Source organism: Papaver somniferum, chromosome 7 (assembly GCF_003573695.1).
Source record: "Papaver somniferum cultivar HN1 chromosome 7, ASM357369v1, whole genome shotgun sequence".
Taxonomy (NCBI): domain Eukaryota; kingdom Viridiplantae; phylum Streptophyta; class Magnoliopsida; order Ranunculales; family Papaveraceae; genus Papaver; species Papaver somniferum.
The window spans coordinates 2,397,356-2,417,796 of NC_039364.1; the positions used below are offsets into that span (position 1 = coordinate 2,397,356).

Genomic DNA, 20,441 nt, shown 5'->3' on the forward strand with positions numbered 1-20,441 from the left:
GCCAGTAATACAACGTGTCAAGAAAAGGATTGGTGTTTCGCGTATTTCACGTTGCAATTTCTTGGTGACTTTGGAAAGAAAGGAATGATAGAGCTTTTCCAGATACTAGCAAGGAGTTTGATGGCATTATTGACTCAATGAAGTTCACGGTGACTTATTGGTTGCATAACAGGGGAAATTTTAAGGGAATTTCCTTAGATAAGTTTGTCATTAGTTGGAAAGAAGTGTTATTCAAATCACCTTGAGTGTAGTTGAGACAAGTTTGGAAGAGTGCAGGGAATTTTACGGGTGTTTCTCTTCCTCCTTTCTTTGTGGTTTGTTGGATTCAGTGCTGCGACAGTGGTGGTCTTCTTTGACTTCGGGTTGTTGTGTTTCAATCTTTTTTTTTTTAGTTACAGGAAATCCTACAACTAACACCCCTTAACAAGAACTATAAAGATCCTAAGAAATCATGATGAAATACTTGAAATTCTTTTATTAAGTTTATAAATCAATACAAAAGAGATAAAGTAAAATCATAACTTGGAAAACAAATAACTTTTCCTCTCCTAAATTTCTTGTCTAAGCCCTCAAAAAGCTCTCTCTCTCTCTCTCTCTCTCTCTTACAATGGTATCTTGTCCTTTTTATAGGAGTTTGCATACTGGTGGACAGCTAATAAAGCCCCTAATTTCGGATCTGGAGCGCGTCAACGTCGCCTAGCTTTCTATATTACCGCACTGACTCTTTACTGCCGCGTGGATCTTCATATTTTTGGTGTGGTCGTGTAGTCATTTCGTTCGTATTCTTGGATGTATCGTGTGCGTTCTTCTTCGGTTGTTATCATAGTCATTATTTCGCATAACTAATAAGTGTGCGATATTTTGCACCTACACTTTTCCTTTTCTATTATCGATCTTTCTGAAGAAGTAGCGGTAATAGAAACCCTGATACTCCATCTTTTCTAACTAGCCCATCTCTTCGTATTCTTATAATCGACATTTCCCCGGAATTTTAGCTTAACCGTCTACACGTGTTGACTTTTTCCCCTTTTAACCGACACATCTTTACTTCAACCAGATTTAAGTAGTTACCTCTTTTACCACATTTTCCTTATTTATTAACCTGAGTCAGTAATTCCTCAGCTAGTAATATCCGTATCAAGATTGCGAACCCTAATTCTTCTAAGGATAGTGAATCTCACAAGCGGAAACCTTCGCATAACAAGGCTGTAATAAATACCTTTTGATTTAGAGAAAAACAATATTGTTTCCTCTGTTTCTTATCTATCTGGTATGTGCGAAGGATTCTAGGAGCGAAGCGAACCCCGAGAAAAAGAAGGTTAAGAGATTTCGTCGTGTCCCCACACTCAACACTTCCCCTACTCTGCCAGAGCTCAACTATAAACCTCGTCCCCAACAAAAGGTTTCCTCTGGCTAAGGATGTTTCCGCTCAGGCTACTGTGAATGCTCTCGCGTCCTTGATAGATTCTACCGCTTCTGATGTAGTTGTTGATACTCCTTTGAAGGATGTTGCTGCCTCAGTTTCTGAGAATATTGACGAGTCGATAAAATACGCTCATTTCTCCACCTCTGCTGATGTTACTGTTTGTGCAGAGGGCGCTTCTACTTTGTCTTTTGAAAATGTCACTACGTCCCCGATGGATGTCATCCCAATCTTCACTATGGGCGTTGTTATTCATGTTCGTCCTTTTTCTGCAGCTACCTCCTCTTCTTTGGAAACTACTCCTGCTACTCAAGTTTTCCGTGGAGGGGTAAAATCTGGTACCCAATCACTGTTGGATATTAACAATGTCGCTCGCTCATCCATTAGCGATCCTTCCCAAATTCGTATCTGTGATGCTCTTGCTAAGTTGTTGTGTGAATATCCCTCGGATAAATAAACTAGGAGAGAAATCGTCTCACAGTTGGATTCAAGCGTTAATCTCGCCTTTGATCGTTTGGTAAGTGTTCTTTCATTTGTATTTTTTAGCTCGTGCCATTTTACCGCGCTCTTATGTCGGGTGCTGCTTCTTCTTCTTCTTCTTCAAGAATCTCGTCGTTGTTTAGTTCAAACTGAGGGATTCTCTGAGTCTAGTAATACCATTCGACAGCTTTCCTGTCAAGTTAATAAGCTAAAGGAGGATCTTCAAGCTGAATCCATTGTATCTAAGAATCTTCTCTCCAAAAATCGAGAACTCAGAGGTATGTATTAGCTTCCCCTACTTATTTCTAGATTTTTCCGCACTTGTGTTTATTTTTTCGTATTTCTTCACACATGTTGAAAGACCTAAACCAAAAGCGCGTCCTGGGAATATTTAGTTATCAACATTCTGCCGAGGACGCCATGATGATAATGAGAAGTTGCATAATCAACTAAATCAATTAATCAATAACCATTCATATCTTCTTAACCAAATCGACAATCTAAAGTGAAAAGGCGTGGGTCTAACAACCACACTGAATTTTTCGCTTAGAAATATGTATGGACTAACTCTAATATACTTTTAAGAGAATCAACTAGACAGTCAGACTCAATTTTAATAAAGAGTATATAAAGAGTTAATATCTCAATCTCTAGATTTGATTTATACTCAAGAAAATATAAATCTGCGAGTCTTTATCAAATACAATAGATATAAACTTGGATGGTACCAAAGACCAATATCCAAGGATAAATCAATTTCCAATCAACAACCAAAGGTTGGATTTCATAATTGATCGATACAACGCACAACCTGTGATATTTCAATTATATAAAAAAATATAATGTGGAATAGGAATAACACAGACACCATAAGTTTTGTTAACGAGAAAAACGGAAATGCAGAAAAACCCCGGGACCTAGTCCAAATTGAACATACAGTGTATTAAGCCGCTACAGATACTAGCCTACTACAAACTAACTTTGGTCTGGACTGCAGTTGAACCCCAATCAATCTCACACTGATCCAAGGTACAGCTGCGCTCCTTACGTCTCTGATCCCAGCCGGATACTACACACTTGATTCCCTTAGCTAATTTCACCCACAACTAAGAGTTGCTACGACCCAAAGTCGGAGACTTGAATAAACAAATCTGTCTCACACAGAAAAGTATACAGTAATAGATAAATTTGTATTCCACAGAAATACCTATGAGTTTTGTTCCGTCTTTTGATAAATCAAGGTGAACAGGAACCAATTGATAACCTGGACTTGTATTCTCGAAGAACAGCCTAGAATTATCAATCACCTCACAATAATCTTAATCGACTAGCGAAAGAAGATATTGCATAATCACAAACGATGAGACGAAGATGTTTGTGACTACTTTTATATCTTTCCTATCGGAGATATCAATCTCGAGCCAATCTTACGATTGTACTAACTACGATAAAAACAAAAAGATCAGATAACACAACTATGAGAAAGTAGTAACGGTCTAGCTTCACAATCCCAATGAAGTCTTTAAGTCGTTAACCTACAGGGTCTCGAGAAGAAACCTAACTACACTGGTTTCACAATCCCAATGAAGTCTTCAAGTCTCCACATACCTTTTAGTGGATGAAGTTCTACTAGTTCCTTGAGTAGTTCTTCTTCTTTGTATGATGATTTCCATGGAGTCTTGAACTCAACTACACTTTCTATCCTAGTCTGAGGATTAGATATAAGTAGCCTAGAAATAAAGACTTATAATTTTGATCACTAACATTGAAAAACATGCTTGAGATAGCGCATGCGAGATTGACCGAGAAGTGCTCTAACAATCCCCCCTTTGTCACATTTAGTGACAAAATTATCAATACATATGAAATACAAAATAAATAAAAAATAAACTTTGTAGCTGCTTTTCCACATGCTTGATCTTCTTGGTTCTTCAACATTACTCGAAATCTTCGTCACTTCCAAGTATTCCAATGATCCCGAGGGTTGTAAGTTTAGTATCACCGTTGTTGAAAATCCGTAGTCATAACAATGAGAAAACAAGAATTCTCTATCATTGTTATACAGTTTCATAGTATTATTATACATCATCAAAGTTCAATTGTATCACAACTTCGACAATAATACTATGGTGATATGTATCACTCCCCCTTAGTCAATACTCCGTCTCACATGGAAACCACTCCCCCTTACATAATGATCCGAAAACCATATGTATTTGTAGTGTGAACTACACATTAATTCTCCCCCTTTTTGTCAATAAAATTGGCAAAGATACGAAAACTAGTGGGATCCTAATGAAATTTCCATGGAGATATATCATGACCAAAAGGTGTATTAACATACCAACAAATTTAGATGCAATCATATAGCCGAAGCTAAATCCATTCATCGATTTTATAAAGATACAAGATAAATCCTATAATATTCCACAGCCGCACTCCCCACAAATATTTGGCAATTAAGTACAATTTCAATTAAGAACTCTCCCCAATATGATGTCATTCCCGAAAGAACAACAAGAGCGACCTTACTTTCATAAGGAAAAAAGGATTTCTTTGGACACCAAAAATCACAAAGGAAATAATTTTGTATCCAAAATTCTCAATTAAACTAATCACAAGAGAACCCATGATTAATTTAATCGGAATACACAACCAAATTAACCACAAACGAATTCATGATTAGTCTAGTTGGAAACGCTCACATAAGAAGACTTATGGAGACGCACAGTATATATATAAAATATGGATCAGGGAAGATCAATACCGCGAAATAGACAAAGATTCATTCTGTTTTCATCACCATTTGCATAATGACATAATAAGTTCAATTTTTGTATGTCAAAAGTTCATCGATCTTTTATCAATACGTACATATCGACATATGAAAGAGATAACTTTTGACAAAGTATGGGACAATCATAGTTCACGGACGCAAACACACATATCTCATAACACATTACAATATATAAAACCACAAAGATTAATACTGCAAAATAACCTTTTCCCTTTGAAGGTAGAATCAATCTTTTCCGCACGGATTTACACCAAGAGTGGTTACCAAAGGCGTAAAAAAATATTTTCTTAACAAAGAGGAATATACGAAGTCATTAAATACCATGCATCGTAGTTCACATAATATGATTGTGAATATTCAAGAATTACATAGCAATGCGTACTACTGTCCATTTTTGAACTTCGTTCTTTGCGATTCACCAACATCATTATTGTAAAAGATACAAATGATCTTCGAATATAATTACTCCAAGAATCCAAGTGCCCAAGTCCAACAGAAGTAGAATGAGTGCGATAAAACGGAGAAAAACACTTAAAAACAAGATACGGGACAAAGACCAACCTCAACTCATCTAAATTTATGATTTACCATCACCATTTTAAAGATAATTCAAATAGGAATAGGATTCAAAAAGAATGAGGTCATTCCGAGTTCGGACGAAGAAGTTACGGCCAAAACAAATTTACCGAATATCGACGTCAAGTATGCATACGGGTTTGCAAACGAATTTTCGTATCTTGGAGCAGTATGCAAACGGTTATGCGTACTTAAACCCATGGATTTTGGTTTTAAATGATGTTATGCATCCCTGGTATGTGTACCATGAAGTCCAAACATCCCGAACTACTATTTTCAAACCTAAACATTTAAGAACCTTAAACACAGATCAAGTTAGGTAGAAATGAACTATAAGAAAGGTACGTGGATCATTATAAGTTCTCTTAAGAAAATAAATAAAAGCACAAATCTTGCTCAAGTTTATAGACATACCTTTATAGATGAATTCAATTGAATTCTACAACCTTACCAAACATAATTTGTGCGCCCCAATTCTCGTGCTTCGCTCGCCGTATACATAACAAGGCATTCCTTAGTGAGGATGCACTTGCGACACAATCAAGTTTTGTTGAGGTGCACAATGTCTTGCTCACGACAAGTGACTTTTGGATTATCATGAAAGAGATCGCTTTTAAAACCTTTCACATCCAAATCCATCTTTCCAAAAGAACTCTTTAAGTTCCAACATCATGGATACTACATTCTCCATGGTCATGGAATTTTCTGGGAAATCATTCCTTTTCACACTAAAAACATCATTGGCTTTCTTTGGCACTTCTGAGTGTGTTTAGGAACTACCGGAACCTTCTTCCCATTACTCTCTTCTAGATTTTTCGAAAGAGAATTGGATTGACTATTTTTTTGAAAGTTAGTCAATCTCCAATTGGGAGCACCGAATCTCGTCTTCATCTTTACAAAGTTATCCTTTTGATAACCATTACGATTGTGAAAAGTCTTCGTATGACGTTTATAGGAAAATCTGGGTTTATCACAACACAAATTCCTTTGCCTAAAGGTTGGACGTTGACAACCCGTAATGTCAAGGGTGTTAGCCTTAACATATGATTTAGGCTTAATCACTTCTTTTGACACCCAAACAAGAATATCATGAAGTTTTTCATTCCTTATACGAAAACGACACCTCCTTTCCAAGTGACCTTTTTTTTCGCAATAATGACAAGTATAAGGAACGTTCTTACCTGGATTCATGTGTGCTGGTTTTGGAGGTTCATATACTTTGCTCTTTCGAATCTAAACTTCCAGTGAAGGTATTTCACTTTTTCCATCAGTGGAAAACTTTTTCTGAAAAGAGTCACTAGCCTTAACAAATTTCACCTCTTTGCTAGTACTTGGAGCATCTATTCCCTTATAGCCCAATCCTCGTGTATCACGATGATTTTTACTTGCTCCTAGCATAGTGGATAATTTGCTTGAGTTAGTATTGAACTTTTTCAAGTCCTCCTCGAACATCTTGATTTTATCAACAACAACAGCTAAATCATCTTCAAGACGTTTTTCTCCAACAAGACAAGCACTTTCTCTGTCATCAAAACTAATTTCTTGAGAGTTAATCCTTGCTTCAGATTCTGCAAGTTTCTCTTCCAACAAAAAGCACTTTTGATAAATATTATCACATTCAAGTGACTTCATACGTAGGTTTTCCTCAGAATCCTTGAGGATCCATTCGTTAGAACGATTCGAAACATAAACACCTGCGTAAAATCTTCTCAATTTCTTGTTTTATCGACAGAGAGGAGTAAGTAGAGGTATGACATGAGAAGTTGTAATATTCTTTATTTTCCACGAATCCAAAAACTTAACATACTCTGACACTTCCTCATAAACATCTCTATCAATATCTGAATCACCTTTATCAGAAAGTTCGTCCAACTGTTCTTCTAGGAGAGTTCCCCAATCAACAGTTTTTACATCAAGAGAATGTTTAGATATTGACTTAAATGTGATAGTTCTCTCAGGTGAATCCAAGATTTTAGAATCATCTGGTAATTTCTGAACTGGTACGTTATTAGAGATAGACTCGTCCATAATCAGATCGCCACAAACACAGACTTATAAGGTCTTTAAATGTGTTGGCCTTCTATGATACCAATTGAAAAAGTGGAGGTATAACAACCATACCCAATATTTATCTTAGAAATATGTATGTTCTAACTCTAATATACTTTTAAGAGAATCATCTAGACAGTCAGACTCAATCTTAATAAAGAGTATATAAAGAGTTAATATCTCGATCTCTCGATTTGATATATACTCAAGCAAATAGAAATCTGCGATTCTTTATCAAATACAAGAGATATAAACTTGGATGGTACCAAAGACCAATATCCAAGGATCAATCAATTTCCAATCAACAACCAAAGGTTGGATTTCAGAATTGATCGATATAACGCACCACATGTGATATTTCAATTAGATAACAAAATATAATGTGGAATAGAAATAACACAGACACCAGAAGTTTTGTTAACGAGGAAACCGCAAATGTAGAAAAACCCAGGGACCTAGTCCAGATTGAACACACACTGTATTAAGCCGCTACAGAAACTATCCTACTACAAACTAACTTCGGTCTGTACTGTAGTTGAACCCTAATCAATCTCACACTGATCCAAGGTACAGTTGCGCTCCTTACGTCTCTGATCCCAGCAGGATACTACGCACTTGATTCCCTTAGCTGATCTCATCCACAAATAAGAGTTGCTACGACCCAAAGTCGAAGACTTGAATAAACAAATCTGTCTCACACAGAAAAGTCTACGATAATAGATAAATCTGTCTCCCGCAGAAATACCTATGAGTTTTGTTCCATCTTTTGGTAAATCAAGGTGAATAGGAACCAATTGATAACCCAGACTTATATTCCCGAAGAACAACCTAGAATTATCAATCACCTCAAAATAATCTTAATCGACTAGCGAAAGAAGATATTGCGGAATCACAAATGATGAGACTGAAGATGTTTGTGACTAGTTTTACATCTTTCCTATCGGAGATATCAATCTCGATCCAATCTTACGATTGTACTAACTACGATAGAAATAGCAAGATCATATCACACATCTACGAGAAAGTAGTATCGGTCTGTCTTCACAATCCTAATGAAGTCTTTAAGTTGTTAACCTACAGGGTATCGAGAAGAAACCTAAGGTTAAAGGAGAATCGACTCTAGCTATACAACTAGTATCACACAGGAGGTGTGGGGATTAGGTTTCTCAGTTGCTAGAGTTCTCCTTTATATAGTCTTTCAAATCAGGGTTTGCAATCAATGTTAGCTTAGTAACAAAGCATTCAACATTCACCGTTAGATGAAAATTACCTGATTAGATTCAAGTTAATATCTTTCAACCATTCGATCGAAACTTAGATTGTTACACACAAATGAAATGAACGTTAATGTAGGTTTGTGTTACTGTACCTAAACATGTACATTTAGTTGGTTCAACAGTAGTTAACCAAATGGTTAGCCATATGAGCACTTCCATATTAACCATATTCTTCTTTACCATAACTAGCTCAAATGACATGACTTCAAATGAACTAGTTAGAGAGTTCTTCAATTGCTTAGATCTTATAGAAGTATACAAGACACAATCGAAGCAAAAATGATTTGATTCACTTGAATGGATTCATGAACTTTATAACCACGGTTTGCAAACTTTCCTTCCTTAGTTAATATAAGTTTAAGTTCACGAATAATCGTTTTTAGAAAATAACCAACTTAGTACGCGGACTTAAGTACCCGGAATAAGTTTGTGTTCAGTTCACAAACTCCAGCAGAAATTCTCGGGATGAGAACCTCCGGTAATACTCGGACTGGGTACGCGGACTCTAGTTCCGGTTTTCCTGAGCTGCAAAATACGCATACTTTGGTTCAAGGAAATAAGGAATTATACATATATGAGTTGCCTCACAATGTCTATATCCATGGTTATATAATCTAAACTCTCATTTCAATTATTGAAACATTCTTAGAGGACTTATGTGATTGTTACTCACTAACCATTTTTCGTCAAAGCCATTTTCAAGTAATTGAAACATAATATGACTTTTATAACTAGTAAAGATGAACTTGGCCAAAGCGAAAGCTTACCAACACATATTTCGAGCAATATATAAGCAAGATAAACTTGGCTCGAAAAAGCAAATGTGTATAATCAAAGTCTATATAGAAAAACGACTTTTGTCTCAAGATAGGAGATAGAGTAGATAAACTTTTTAGTGATAGATAAGTTCAAGTATCCACATACCTTTTAGTCGATGAAGTTCCACCAGTTCTTTGAGTAGTTCTTCATCTTTATATGATGATATCCATGGAATCTTGAGATCAACTACACTTTCTATCCTAGTCCGAGACCTAGCTATAAGTAGACTAGAAATGGAGACTTATAGTTTTGATCACTAACATTGACAAACATGCTTGAGATAGCAACGCATGCGAGTTCGACCGAGAAGTGCTCTAACATAAAGTGAAAATCTCTATCTGTGTGACCAATTCGATATTTTGGGTTCCCAAGTGTCCAATCTTTCAGGATTACTGTATAACTCTAATTTAAGGAATCGAACTCTATCAGATGAAAACCGCACCCTTGCTGAAGAGAGGTGATCTTTTTAAAACCAGAAGGATATGTTTACGCATCATTATCTTGCTCTTAAGAAGACTTGCATTGATCAAGAGGCATCTCTTCTCTCTTTGAAAAACCAATATGATGAAGATACAAAGAAATTAACTTTGGAAAATGATAAAATCATACTGAGCAGAATAAACGTGACCGTGAATATGAATAAACTCCGAGAACAACATAAACAGTTAAAGGGGTCTTATGATATCTTAGCATAGGAGAGTGTTTCTCTTTCCCAAGATGAAGAGAAGATTCGGTCCCGTCTCCAAGGTTTAGTTGGTGATGACTTTGGTAAGTGCATGGAGGAAATGAAAAATAGTGATCTTTCTTTATCCCAGTATTTCTTTTCTCAGAAGGAAGGTAGTCGCGTTGAGTTGACTTCCTTAATTTTTACTTACCTTGAATTTTCTCATTTACTTTCATTTTACCGCTCCTGTTTTAATTTGAAATCCTTTGTATTTGTATCATTTGAGAGATAATATCAATCTACCATCACAAAATTAAGATATGATCTTGTGAACGCGTAAAAGAACGCGGAAATCTCTCTGTGACACTTTCATCCTTTCAAGACAAGGCGAACAGGATATGTTTGTACCTATAGAGGTTGATGGATGTTTCGGTGGAGAATTCCAAGAAAAGTTCCGCTCGTGATCTCCATGGCAAGTCTCAGGCTCTTGCAGATAGATTTTGCCTCACTAATTCATTTCTTTTGTTAGACGTGGAGCCTCTTGAGGTTCCTGAAGATGAGGAGCTTCCCGAACCTGATAGTGACTATCTTGATGAGAGCGATGATGATTAAGAAGAAGAGATTCCTCCCCATGAGGGTTAGACCAAAGAGAATGACGCTGGCGGTGAATCTGCTAAGGATCTGAATCCTAACGCTGACTCTAATGTTGAGATTAACGCTAAGACCTCTGCGCCAAACCAAGATGCGCCCCGGAATGATTCTTAATTATGACTTTTTTTCCTGTTCTTAGCTGCACACTAAAAAAATACATTTTTCTATTTTCTATACTTTAATACATTTCGCCTATATATTATATTTTTTTGCTTGTGTCTCGTTTCTGAGAAGGATGATAATATCTCCTTTAAATAATTTATTCCCATACTTTCCTCTATTATTCTTCTTTGAAATTGTCATTAAATTTATAAGTATCTTAATTGGGCGTTAATTACGCCTTATAGTAAGATTTTGAATGCATACCTGCCTCTGCCATGTACCCTTGATTTCTCCTCCTTTCCTTTCATTCTTTGTGCGGTACTTTAAATTTCTCCAAAGAATAAAGTATTTTTTCTTTAGTATTTTTTTCTTAATTACGCCTATCATCTTTAGTATTTTTTCCTCTGTAGTATATACTGATGTATCAATAGAAAAATCCTACTTACTCCCGTGAGTAAAAGTCCTGCGATATTGAAGTCTTTGACACAATTCAGCTCCTTAATGGATGGGGCCCTCCTTTTATTCCCCATGAATGCCCCTTCAAGGAATATTACCCCTACCGGGTTAAGGTGGGCTATAACCATCCAGTTATGCCAACAATCAGTTTCTTTCGTGATCCCTTATCCCTCCGCCGATATGGATGATGGTTACGATATCACATCTCTTAATACCAACTCCGCTGGTTGAAACTCCCTCTCCTTGATGTGTTTGTTATATTATCGAGCTAGCCTTTTGTGGTAATTTTCAACGTGCTGTAGTGCTAATTCTATGTTTTCTTCTAAGTCATCAAGCTTTGTCAGGATCATATCTGTGTTCAGGTTTTTTCCCCATGCTTCTTTCTTTGTTGTTGGTATGGTAACTTCAATTGGTATTACCGCTTCTACTCTGTATGTTAAACAGAAGGGTGACATTCATATAGCTTCTCTTCTTGTTGTCCTGTACGCCCATAGAGCATTATGGATTTGTTCGCACCATCCTTTATTGTGTCCCTCTAACTTCTTCTTCAATATGAAACCATCTTATTTGTTGCCTCTCCTTGCCCGTTACTACGAGGATACAAAGGGGTTGATTTTCCGCTCTGGATTTTGAACGCGTTAAACTACATCTATATATTTTCTCCTTCAAACTATTTCCCATTGTCAGAGACTATTTGGACGGGAATTCCAAATCTGCAGATAATATTTTCAAATATGAAGATGAAGACATCATGATCTCTTATATGTTGAGTTGCTTTCTCCTCTTCCCACTTTGTGAAGTAGTCTGTTGCCACGATTAAATACCTTCTTTGACATGTTCCTGGTATAAATGGTCCCATAATGTCCAAACCCCATTTTCCGAATGATCATACACTTGTTGATGAGTTCAGTGTTTCTCCTGGTGCATGTATTGTCTTTCCATGACATTGGCATTCTTCACATCGCCTATATACTTCTTTTGCATCTTCATGCATCTAGGGCCAGTAATACCCTTGCATTTTAGTTTTGTAAGATAGTGATATTCCTACGTTATGATTCCCTGCGTCTCCGTAATGGATAACTTTTAGTATTTCCATTCCTTCGCTTCTTGTTAAACATCTGAGATATGGCCCGAGGAAGGATCTGCGGTATAATACGCCCTCTCTTAATTCATAGTTTGTTGCGTTACTCTTAAGTTTATCTGCTTCCAGCCTATTTATGGGTACTTATCCCTTTTCCAGGTAATATTTAAGAGGTACTTTGCAATATTTCCTTTCTTCATTTTGCCGCTCCTATTGATTCTCAACAATCATTAGTTCTGAGTCTTCTTCATCCTTTTTTATTGATGGAGATGTTAGCATCTGTATCTTTATGTATCGTGAAGTAGGATCCACTAACATGGAGTATACGAAAGCCAAAGCATCCGCGAATCTATTGTCACGTGAAGTAGGATACACCTTGTATTTGACATATCACCAATTGGGAGTCGCTAGTCACTCTGATATCTTCCAATTTCATTTCAATGGCCAATTTTAATGCATGTACTGTTGCCTCATATTCTGTTTCATTATTTATGGACTGGAACTCCAATCTAAATGAATCCACCATTATTGCTCCTTACGGGGAAATGAGAACTATCCCTATCCCTTTTCCTTCTCCATTTGCTGATCCATCCACCAATATTTCCCATCTCCTTGAGATTACTCTCCGTTAATAGATCTTTTCGGTTTCCTCGTTCTTCATCTATGTCCACCATTTCTTCTACATCTTCATCTTCTTCTAATGGAAATTCTGACAGGAAGTCTGCAATAACTTGTGATTTTGGTGATGATAATATTTCATATTTGACTCCAAGTTGGCCTACCTGTGCATTTCATCTTTCTATTCTTCCTGATCTTTTTGGATTCTTCATCACCGATTCGATTAGGATTTTAGTTAACACTTTGATCTTGTTAGCTTGAAAGTAAGTGCGAAGCTTTTATGTCACATAGACCAATGCAAGAATGATCTTTTCAATCTTGGTGTAATTCGTTTCTGCGGAGCTGTACGTTTTACTTATGTAGTATGGCTTTTCTATCCCTTCATCTAGGCTTAGTAAAACAACACTTAAAGCATGGGTTGTGGATGCAAGGTATATTAATAACTCTTCCTCTGGTTCTGCTTTCCGTAAAATAGACAAGTTAGTTAAATAATCCTTGATATTTTGTAGCGCCTACTCGCACTCAACAGTCCATTCGAATTTCTTTCCCTTTTTTAAGATATTGAAGAATTGCTTGCATTTGTCCAACAAGAGCGAAATAAACCGCCCTAATGCAGCCAACAGTCCATTTAGTTTCTGTACGTCTTTTACTGTTACTGGTGATGGCATATCTCGAATTTCTTGCACCTTCTCTAGATCCACTTCTATTCCTTCCTTGGATACAATATAACCTAGAAATTTTCCTGATGCTACTCCAAAGATACATTTTGCCGGGTTTATCTTCATTTTATATTGACGCATCTGCTCAAATATTTCTCTCAAATCATCAACATGATCCACTTCCTTCTTGCTCTTTACCAGCATTTCGTCCACATAGACTTCCAATGTTGTATGCACTCACATAACAAATATTTGATCCACCATCCTTTGATATCTTGCACATGCATTTTTAAAACCAAACGTCATTCTAGTATAACAATATAATTCTCTTGGCACGAAGCAAGCCGTGTGCTCTTGATCTTCTTCTGCCATAGGTACTTGGTTGTAGCCCGAATACACGTCCATCAATGAGAGTCTTTCGTTTCCTGCTGCTTTATCTACCATTAGTGGTATGTCCGCTAGTGGGAAGCTATCATTTGGTAATGCTTTGTTTAGATCACTGAAGTCGATGCATATTCGTATTCCCTTGTTCTTTTTTGGTACCACCACCATGTTTGCTATCCATTTTGGGTATTTTGCTTGTCTGATTATTCCTGCGTCTATCAACTATCATTTTATGCAACTCTTCTTCTATCCGTGGGTGGTACGTTGTTTCTATTCTCCTTATACTTTGTTTGAATGGATTTGCGTTTTTGTTGATTTCCAACCTGTGACATGCAATTGAAGGGTCTATACCTTGCATTTCATCCATGCTCCATGCGAAGACGTCTATGTACTCCTTAAGCGTGCTTATCAGCTTTTTTTTCTCATCCTTGTCCATTTTTGTTCCTATATTCAACATCTTTGGTTCCTCTTATGGTCCTACATTTATTTCTTTAGTTGGTTCTGCTGCGGTCAAATTCTCCTTTGGTTCACCTAATGGTGATGGTTCCTATGTTTCATGTATTGGTGTTCCTTCCTTCTCTGGGATTTCTCTTGGTATTCCTTTTCCATCCTTTTCCCTTACCATGTATACTCTGATTTCCTCCTCTTTCTTTGACTTCTTTGCCTCTCTCCATCGGTCTTTTCCCCTTTTCGCTCGTCTTTCATAGTTCTTCACATCTATTTGACTGCATATTTCCGCATTCTTCATGTCACCTTTGATTTCGCCTATCCCACTTGGTATTGGGAAGCGCAAGCATTGATGAAGAGTTGATGCTACACTTTTGATCCCGTGCACCCATGGAAGCCCTAGCAGCATGTTATATGGTGACTCCACATCCACTACGCACAGAGTTACATGTGTTTCTATTTCTTCTAGGAGTATGCTTACGATTACCCCATCTTTTGGCTTTGTTAACGCCTTGCTAAATCCGTGTATGTTATATGTAGGCGTCATTAAGTCCGTGTCACTAAATCCCATACTCCTGAATGCGCGGTAATATAAGATGTCCACTGATCTTCCTGTGTCGACCAAGGTTTTGTATACCGCCCACTCTTATGATGTTTTCACTCTTTCCTCCTTTTCTGTTCGACTTTTGGTTACAGTGACTACCAGCGAATCTGTTCGCCTCAGGTTTTCCCCTAGTATATCGTCTGCTACGAAGGTTATCCTTTGTTTTTGCCACTCCTTTAGAGGCGATATTTTGTCTACGGTAAAGATTTTCCTCCCTTCATAGTCACGCTTGTGTATTTTTCTTGAAATTCCTGCATGAAAATCTGCAACATTCATATTCGATTTTGTTTTGGAATTGCACTGTTTACACTTGCTTCCTTCTCTTGCTCCAATAATCCTCATCGTTTTGGCTGGTCCACTGTTATCCTCCTGTCTTTGTGTTTTCCTCGTGCAACTCCTTTTTCCATTTGTTGATTATCCTTTTCCACTGATAAATCTCCTCTTCCTTAGCCTTAAGTTCCTGAAATTATACCCTCTATTGACAAGGTAGAAGACTTTCTGAAAACCACTTTTCTGAGATAAAATTTTCTGCTTGTTTTTTAGATCTAAAACTCAAAATTTCTTAAAATCCAACAAAAAACATCGACAGAAGTTTTAACATGAAAATGAAACCAATAATTATTTAGAAAATGCTCTAGAGATTTTCACCACCATGGAACATCTAGCACAATCGCTTAAGTTGTTTCTAGCGCAAAAATGTAGTTGCATGAAATCATACAACTAACACCCCTTAACAAGAACTATGAAAGATCCTAAGAAATCATGATGAAATACTTGAAATCCTTTTATTAAGTTTAGAAATCAATACAAAAGAATTATTATTGGTTTAAACGATGAGATCCTTGGAAAACCAACTAACTTGGAAAACAAATAACTTTCTCTCTCCTAACTTATTACGGTACTGACTCTTTACTTCCGCGTGGATGTTCATACTTTTGGTGTGGTCTGGTGTAGTCATTTGGTTCGTATTCTTGGATATACCATGTGCGTTCTTCTTCGCTTGTTATTGGTCGACCAAAGGGAGACCTACTATAGGGTGATTCCCTTGGATTTTGTCTGTCACACTTTCATGGTCCTCAAAATTGAGTTTTAAGAAAAAAAATTGATTTTTCGAAATTGATTGATTCTCAACCGTTTTTGTTCAAATTTTAATTTGTAGTAGAGAGATCTTAATCGTAATATCTATCATAAATTGAAAGAAATCACAAAAAATATCATCCATGATCAAAGAATTTGAAGATTAAAATTTTATTCAAAAAAAAAAGTTTTCATAAAATCTTAATTTTTTGATTTTCCTCGATTCTACGTCGTTTTTCCTCGAAGATCTTCCATAAGAGAGTTAATAAACATTGTTTTTCATATGGGTTGCAAGGAATTTGGTTAAATTCGACTCAAATCGAAGAACTGTGAGTTTCAATATTACCCAGAAAAATGGATCACGTGCAGCAGAACGGGGAGAAGAAAAGATCCATGCGTTATTTTGCAACAATTATAAAAGTTGCGAAGTAAGTGAACTTCGACAGTTACATACTCTCATTATTATTATTGCTGTTGCAAATATGACAAATACATTTGTTGCAATTTTTTTTTTTTTTTTTGATGCATGAGTTTTTTGAATTCTTAATCGGCCCCAACTGCTATAGCAGTAAACTAGTCATAGTCATTATTTCGCATAACTAATAAGTGTGCGATATTTTGCACCTACATGTTTGGTCGGTTTTCATTTGAGTTCATCCAATATGCATTAAATCTTCGCCTTTCATTAAACGTTTGATTTACCAATAAAAAAAAAACAAAAATCAGTAATACAAGATGCCTTACTAGTGCAAGATGTTGAAAGGAATGATTGTCAATAATACAAAATAATTTTCCCTGATTGAAAAGACTTTAAATTATGGAAGATACCTTGGTATGCCATTACAAGATGGATGAATATATGTGATCAAATTATAAGATGGAACTTTATATATAGTTATGAAGAAGTGAATTTCTTTGCGGATAAACTGGTTAAGAAAGGATCTAGTCTGCTAAGGGGGTGAAAATTAATATTTGATATTAAACCTTCATTTTTAGATAGTATGAAAAACTCATATCAACTTCACTTTAGATTCTGTTAGATTACAATTGTAATTAGTCGAATGCCCGGGTAAATAAAGGCTTTTATGTCAGTCTAGTCTTCTCATATGAGGAGGTTGTCTAAAAGTTACGTGGGCCTACACTAAAAAAACCATCTCACATAACTTTTAATTGTAGGGCCCAAAAATAAAACCCCCGTTAGTTCCATGTGAGCAGTGATTCTAAATAAACCGTTCGGTTGAACAGAATTAAAACCGCCCAGACTCATTGGGGGACCCGTCCCGGTGAATTTGCAGGGGCCCATGGCTTGTGGGACCTATTAATGTGTCTGTGTTGTTTTAATTTTGTCTAAACACTCGGTTTGTTTAGAGTTTTTACGTTGTGACTAGTGTTGTCTAGAATATTGTATGCCTAGAATTGCTCTTCCAACAATTGATGTGAACAAAATCCACCTCATAAATGAAAGGAAAGGAAATCATCACAAAAATACTAAAATTCATTCTGAAATTCATAACAAGTACTGATACAGGAAGATGGATTAGGTAGTAACAACAAATAATACAATTATAGTTTTACAAACAAAATTTAAAGAATTACATCCCCACTGTACACACTAAAGGTGGATTTGGATGGTGGATGTGGGTTCCACATCACTCTCTCACTCGGTGATAACCGCGGGAAAATGTCCCGGTGAACAAGTCATTTTCGTTTTTCTTGTTATTCTGCTTGACTGGCCGTTGTTTGCTCCTTTTAGAGATTCTAGGCCCGTAGGTAGAACGAACTATTTCCCAAAACAGTGGAAACTGATGGAAGACAAACGAAGACACTGGAACACAAGCAAAGAACGATACAGGAACTGTTACCCATGTTAACTCTTTTCTAAGTAAAATAGAAAGGGCTGCCCCAAAGGCTACCATGAGGGTAGCTAGAGAAAAGAAGAGAGTTGCAAGACCTAAGATCAACTTTCTAGGCAACCGTTTAAGGAAATCTACCTCCGCATACCTTGAAGTTAAGATGGATAAGAACATAAGAAGAGAAGTGATGGATGAGAATAGAGATAAAGCATCTGCTATTGCAAACACCAAATGCATCATTAGACAGAAAAATCGGGAGGCCTGCGAGGCTTGGGGGGGCTAGGGGAGCCGTTGTTAACACTTGTACTATCAGCACTATTATTACCACCCGGTACTGTAATGGCGGCAGCAAAAGTTACAGTGGCGATGAGTGTGGTTTCAATCATGCACGAATTTGATGTATCCTTCATCCAGTCCCTAGCTTCCTTCACCAAGGTCGTGTGTTCCTCTGTGAATATCTGTTGAGCCGTGTTGCCATCTTTGTTGCTCAGTAGCCTGTACTTTTCTGGTAAAAGATTCTCCACTCCCTAGACCAAATTAGATATGTTAGCTTGGTATATATCCATGTCTACCTAAAAGGTTGAAGTTGCAGCGATAAAACCTTTCTTATGATGAAAGTACAAATCTGACAGATAGTTTTGATACGCACCTTATACCATTGCATCTCTCGTTGCATTTGTAGTGGTGCACCTGATACCTGTTTAAGGTGATGAGAAGGTGCTAACTTGGCAGCATAATGTAGGATATTGTTACCATCCTCATCTCTTCTAGAAACTAAATCATCCTTGTGATCCCCACTCAACTCGCATATCAGATTCAATATCTTGTCATTTCTTTCTTCTATTGCAATTTGCAATATTCTCTGGTTCTCCGTCTTATACCAAATTAGGTCAGGAAAAGTTTTAAGGCACTCCACCACAAATTCAGTTGTCCCAGATTTCATAGCTATCTTCAAGACATTAGAGTCTTCAAAGAACTTCAAGCCTCTGTCTGGTCCTCCAAGTTTAAGATTAGTGAGGATACATTTTACTAAAGTTGATACTCTTTTGTGCATCATCTTTTTATTGTACATTCTTTTTCCAGCAGGGACTGAAGTAAAATATCAAAGTAGAGTCATCAATTGATAAGATTAATACCAATAAAGGGGCACGAGGTAGTTATAAGAATAATATCAAACCTCCACCGAAGGAATTCTGGAAAGCGGAGTAGAACTTTCTCATGGTTGCTCTGAACCATGTTATTTTTTCACCTCTATTTGTGCAGTTTTCCAAGAATACAGGGTTCTCCACGTCCCCTTTCAGAAGCTGGCAAACTGGAGGAGGCAGCAAATCCACTGTAATAACTGCATGCATGTACGTACGTAGTGGCGGACCCAGTTTATTTACAAAATTAGGGGCACAAAATGTTTGTAGTGAGACTTGAAATTAATATTGAACTGAAAGTTAAATGACTGACCAGAGTATATCCAGCGCTCCCATAAGGTTAACTTGCATCCGCTGAGAAATGTAAATGGCCTCCCTGCAATCATGTCTAATGCCCTAACTTTGCTGTTTTTACTTTCTTCAGTTGCCAAGCTTGGATACATTTGGACAACACATAAGGCAGTATCTTCAAACAAATCAAACGGAGAGGAATGGGTTAGTTCTCATTCTACTGCTGGTTTGTAATGAAATTTATGCCATTTATTTTATGTAGTTCTTCCGTTTTTGTCATTTATAATGATCTTTTCATACTATTTGTTTACTATCTGCCTCCAAGTCGTTGGTTTAGCAAGTCAAGCTTTGGAATTGTGGGTTTACCCACCACAATGATCAGCAATGCAAAATCAGTTACGTACCGTAAAGATTGGCATCAATTAGGGAGCACAATAAAGAAGCGCCGTCAGGACCAGAGAAAGGACTGGGTTCCTCGTTTGTAGTGACTGACCAAAGATAATTCACCATCTCCTCTTGTCTATCTGTTACGTAATCAGCAGCAACTTTAAGTGGTACAGATCCATTCTTTTCACTTATTTGAGTCAACTTTGAATGTTTGTCCACCATTGCTTTAGCGACTTCGACATTGCCTTCTACAACAACAGTATGAAGTGCGGTATAACCATACTTGGTTTCTTGGCATGATTTTTAGAAGCTCCTCCACGAACATCCATTGCCCAGCATTAGCTGCAATATGCAGTGCAGTGTCCGAATGTTCAGTGACCATCGCACTAATTGCTTTTGGATCATGCTTGAACATTAACTTTGCTGCTTCCCTCTTACCCTGCTCAGTAAATACGAGTAGTTCTCGGTAATCATCATGAGACCCCTTCATCCCTTCAAAGCCATTAGCCATGCGACATATACAATAACAATTGCAATCAGTTAGTCATTTATATGAGTAACGATAGACTCACCATAAGAAGTGCATATACAAGCACAGACGCAT

At 37.0% G+C, this 20,441-nt stretch overlaps 1 protein-coding gene across 1 annotated transcript; it reads right to left on the reverse strand.

The window, feature by feature from the left end:
- Window positions 1–17,813: 17,813 nt before the first annotated feature.
- On the reverse strand, window positions 17,814–20,059 carry LOC113293892. The gene is made up of 6 exons (XM_026542338.1): window positions 19,855–20,059; window positions 19,473–19,625; window positions 19,195–19,359; window positions 18,667–19,106; window positions 18,319–18,544; window positions 17,814–18,229 (listed from the first exon to the last, which is right to left on the reverse strand). The coding sequence occupies exons 1-6, from the start codon at window positions 20,057–20,059 to the stop codon at window positions 17,814–17,816; spliced, it is 1,605 nt and encodes a 534-aa protein (XP_026398123.1).
- Window positions 20,060–20,441: the final 382 nt, after the last annotated feature.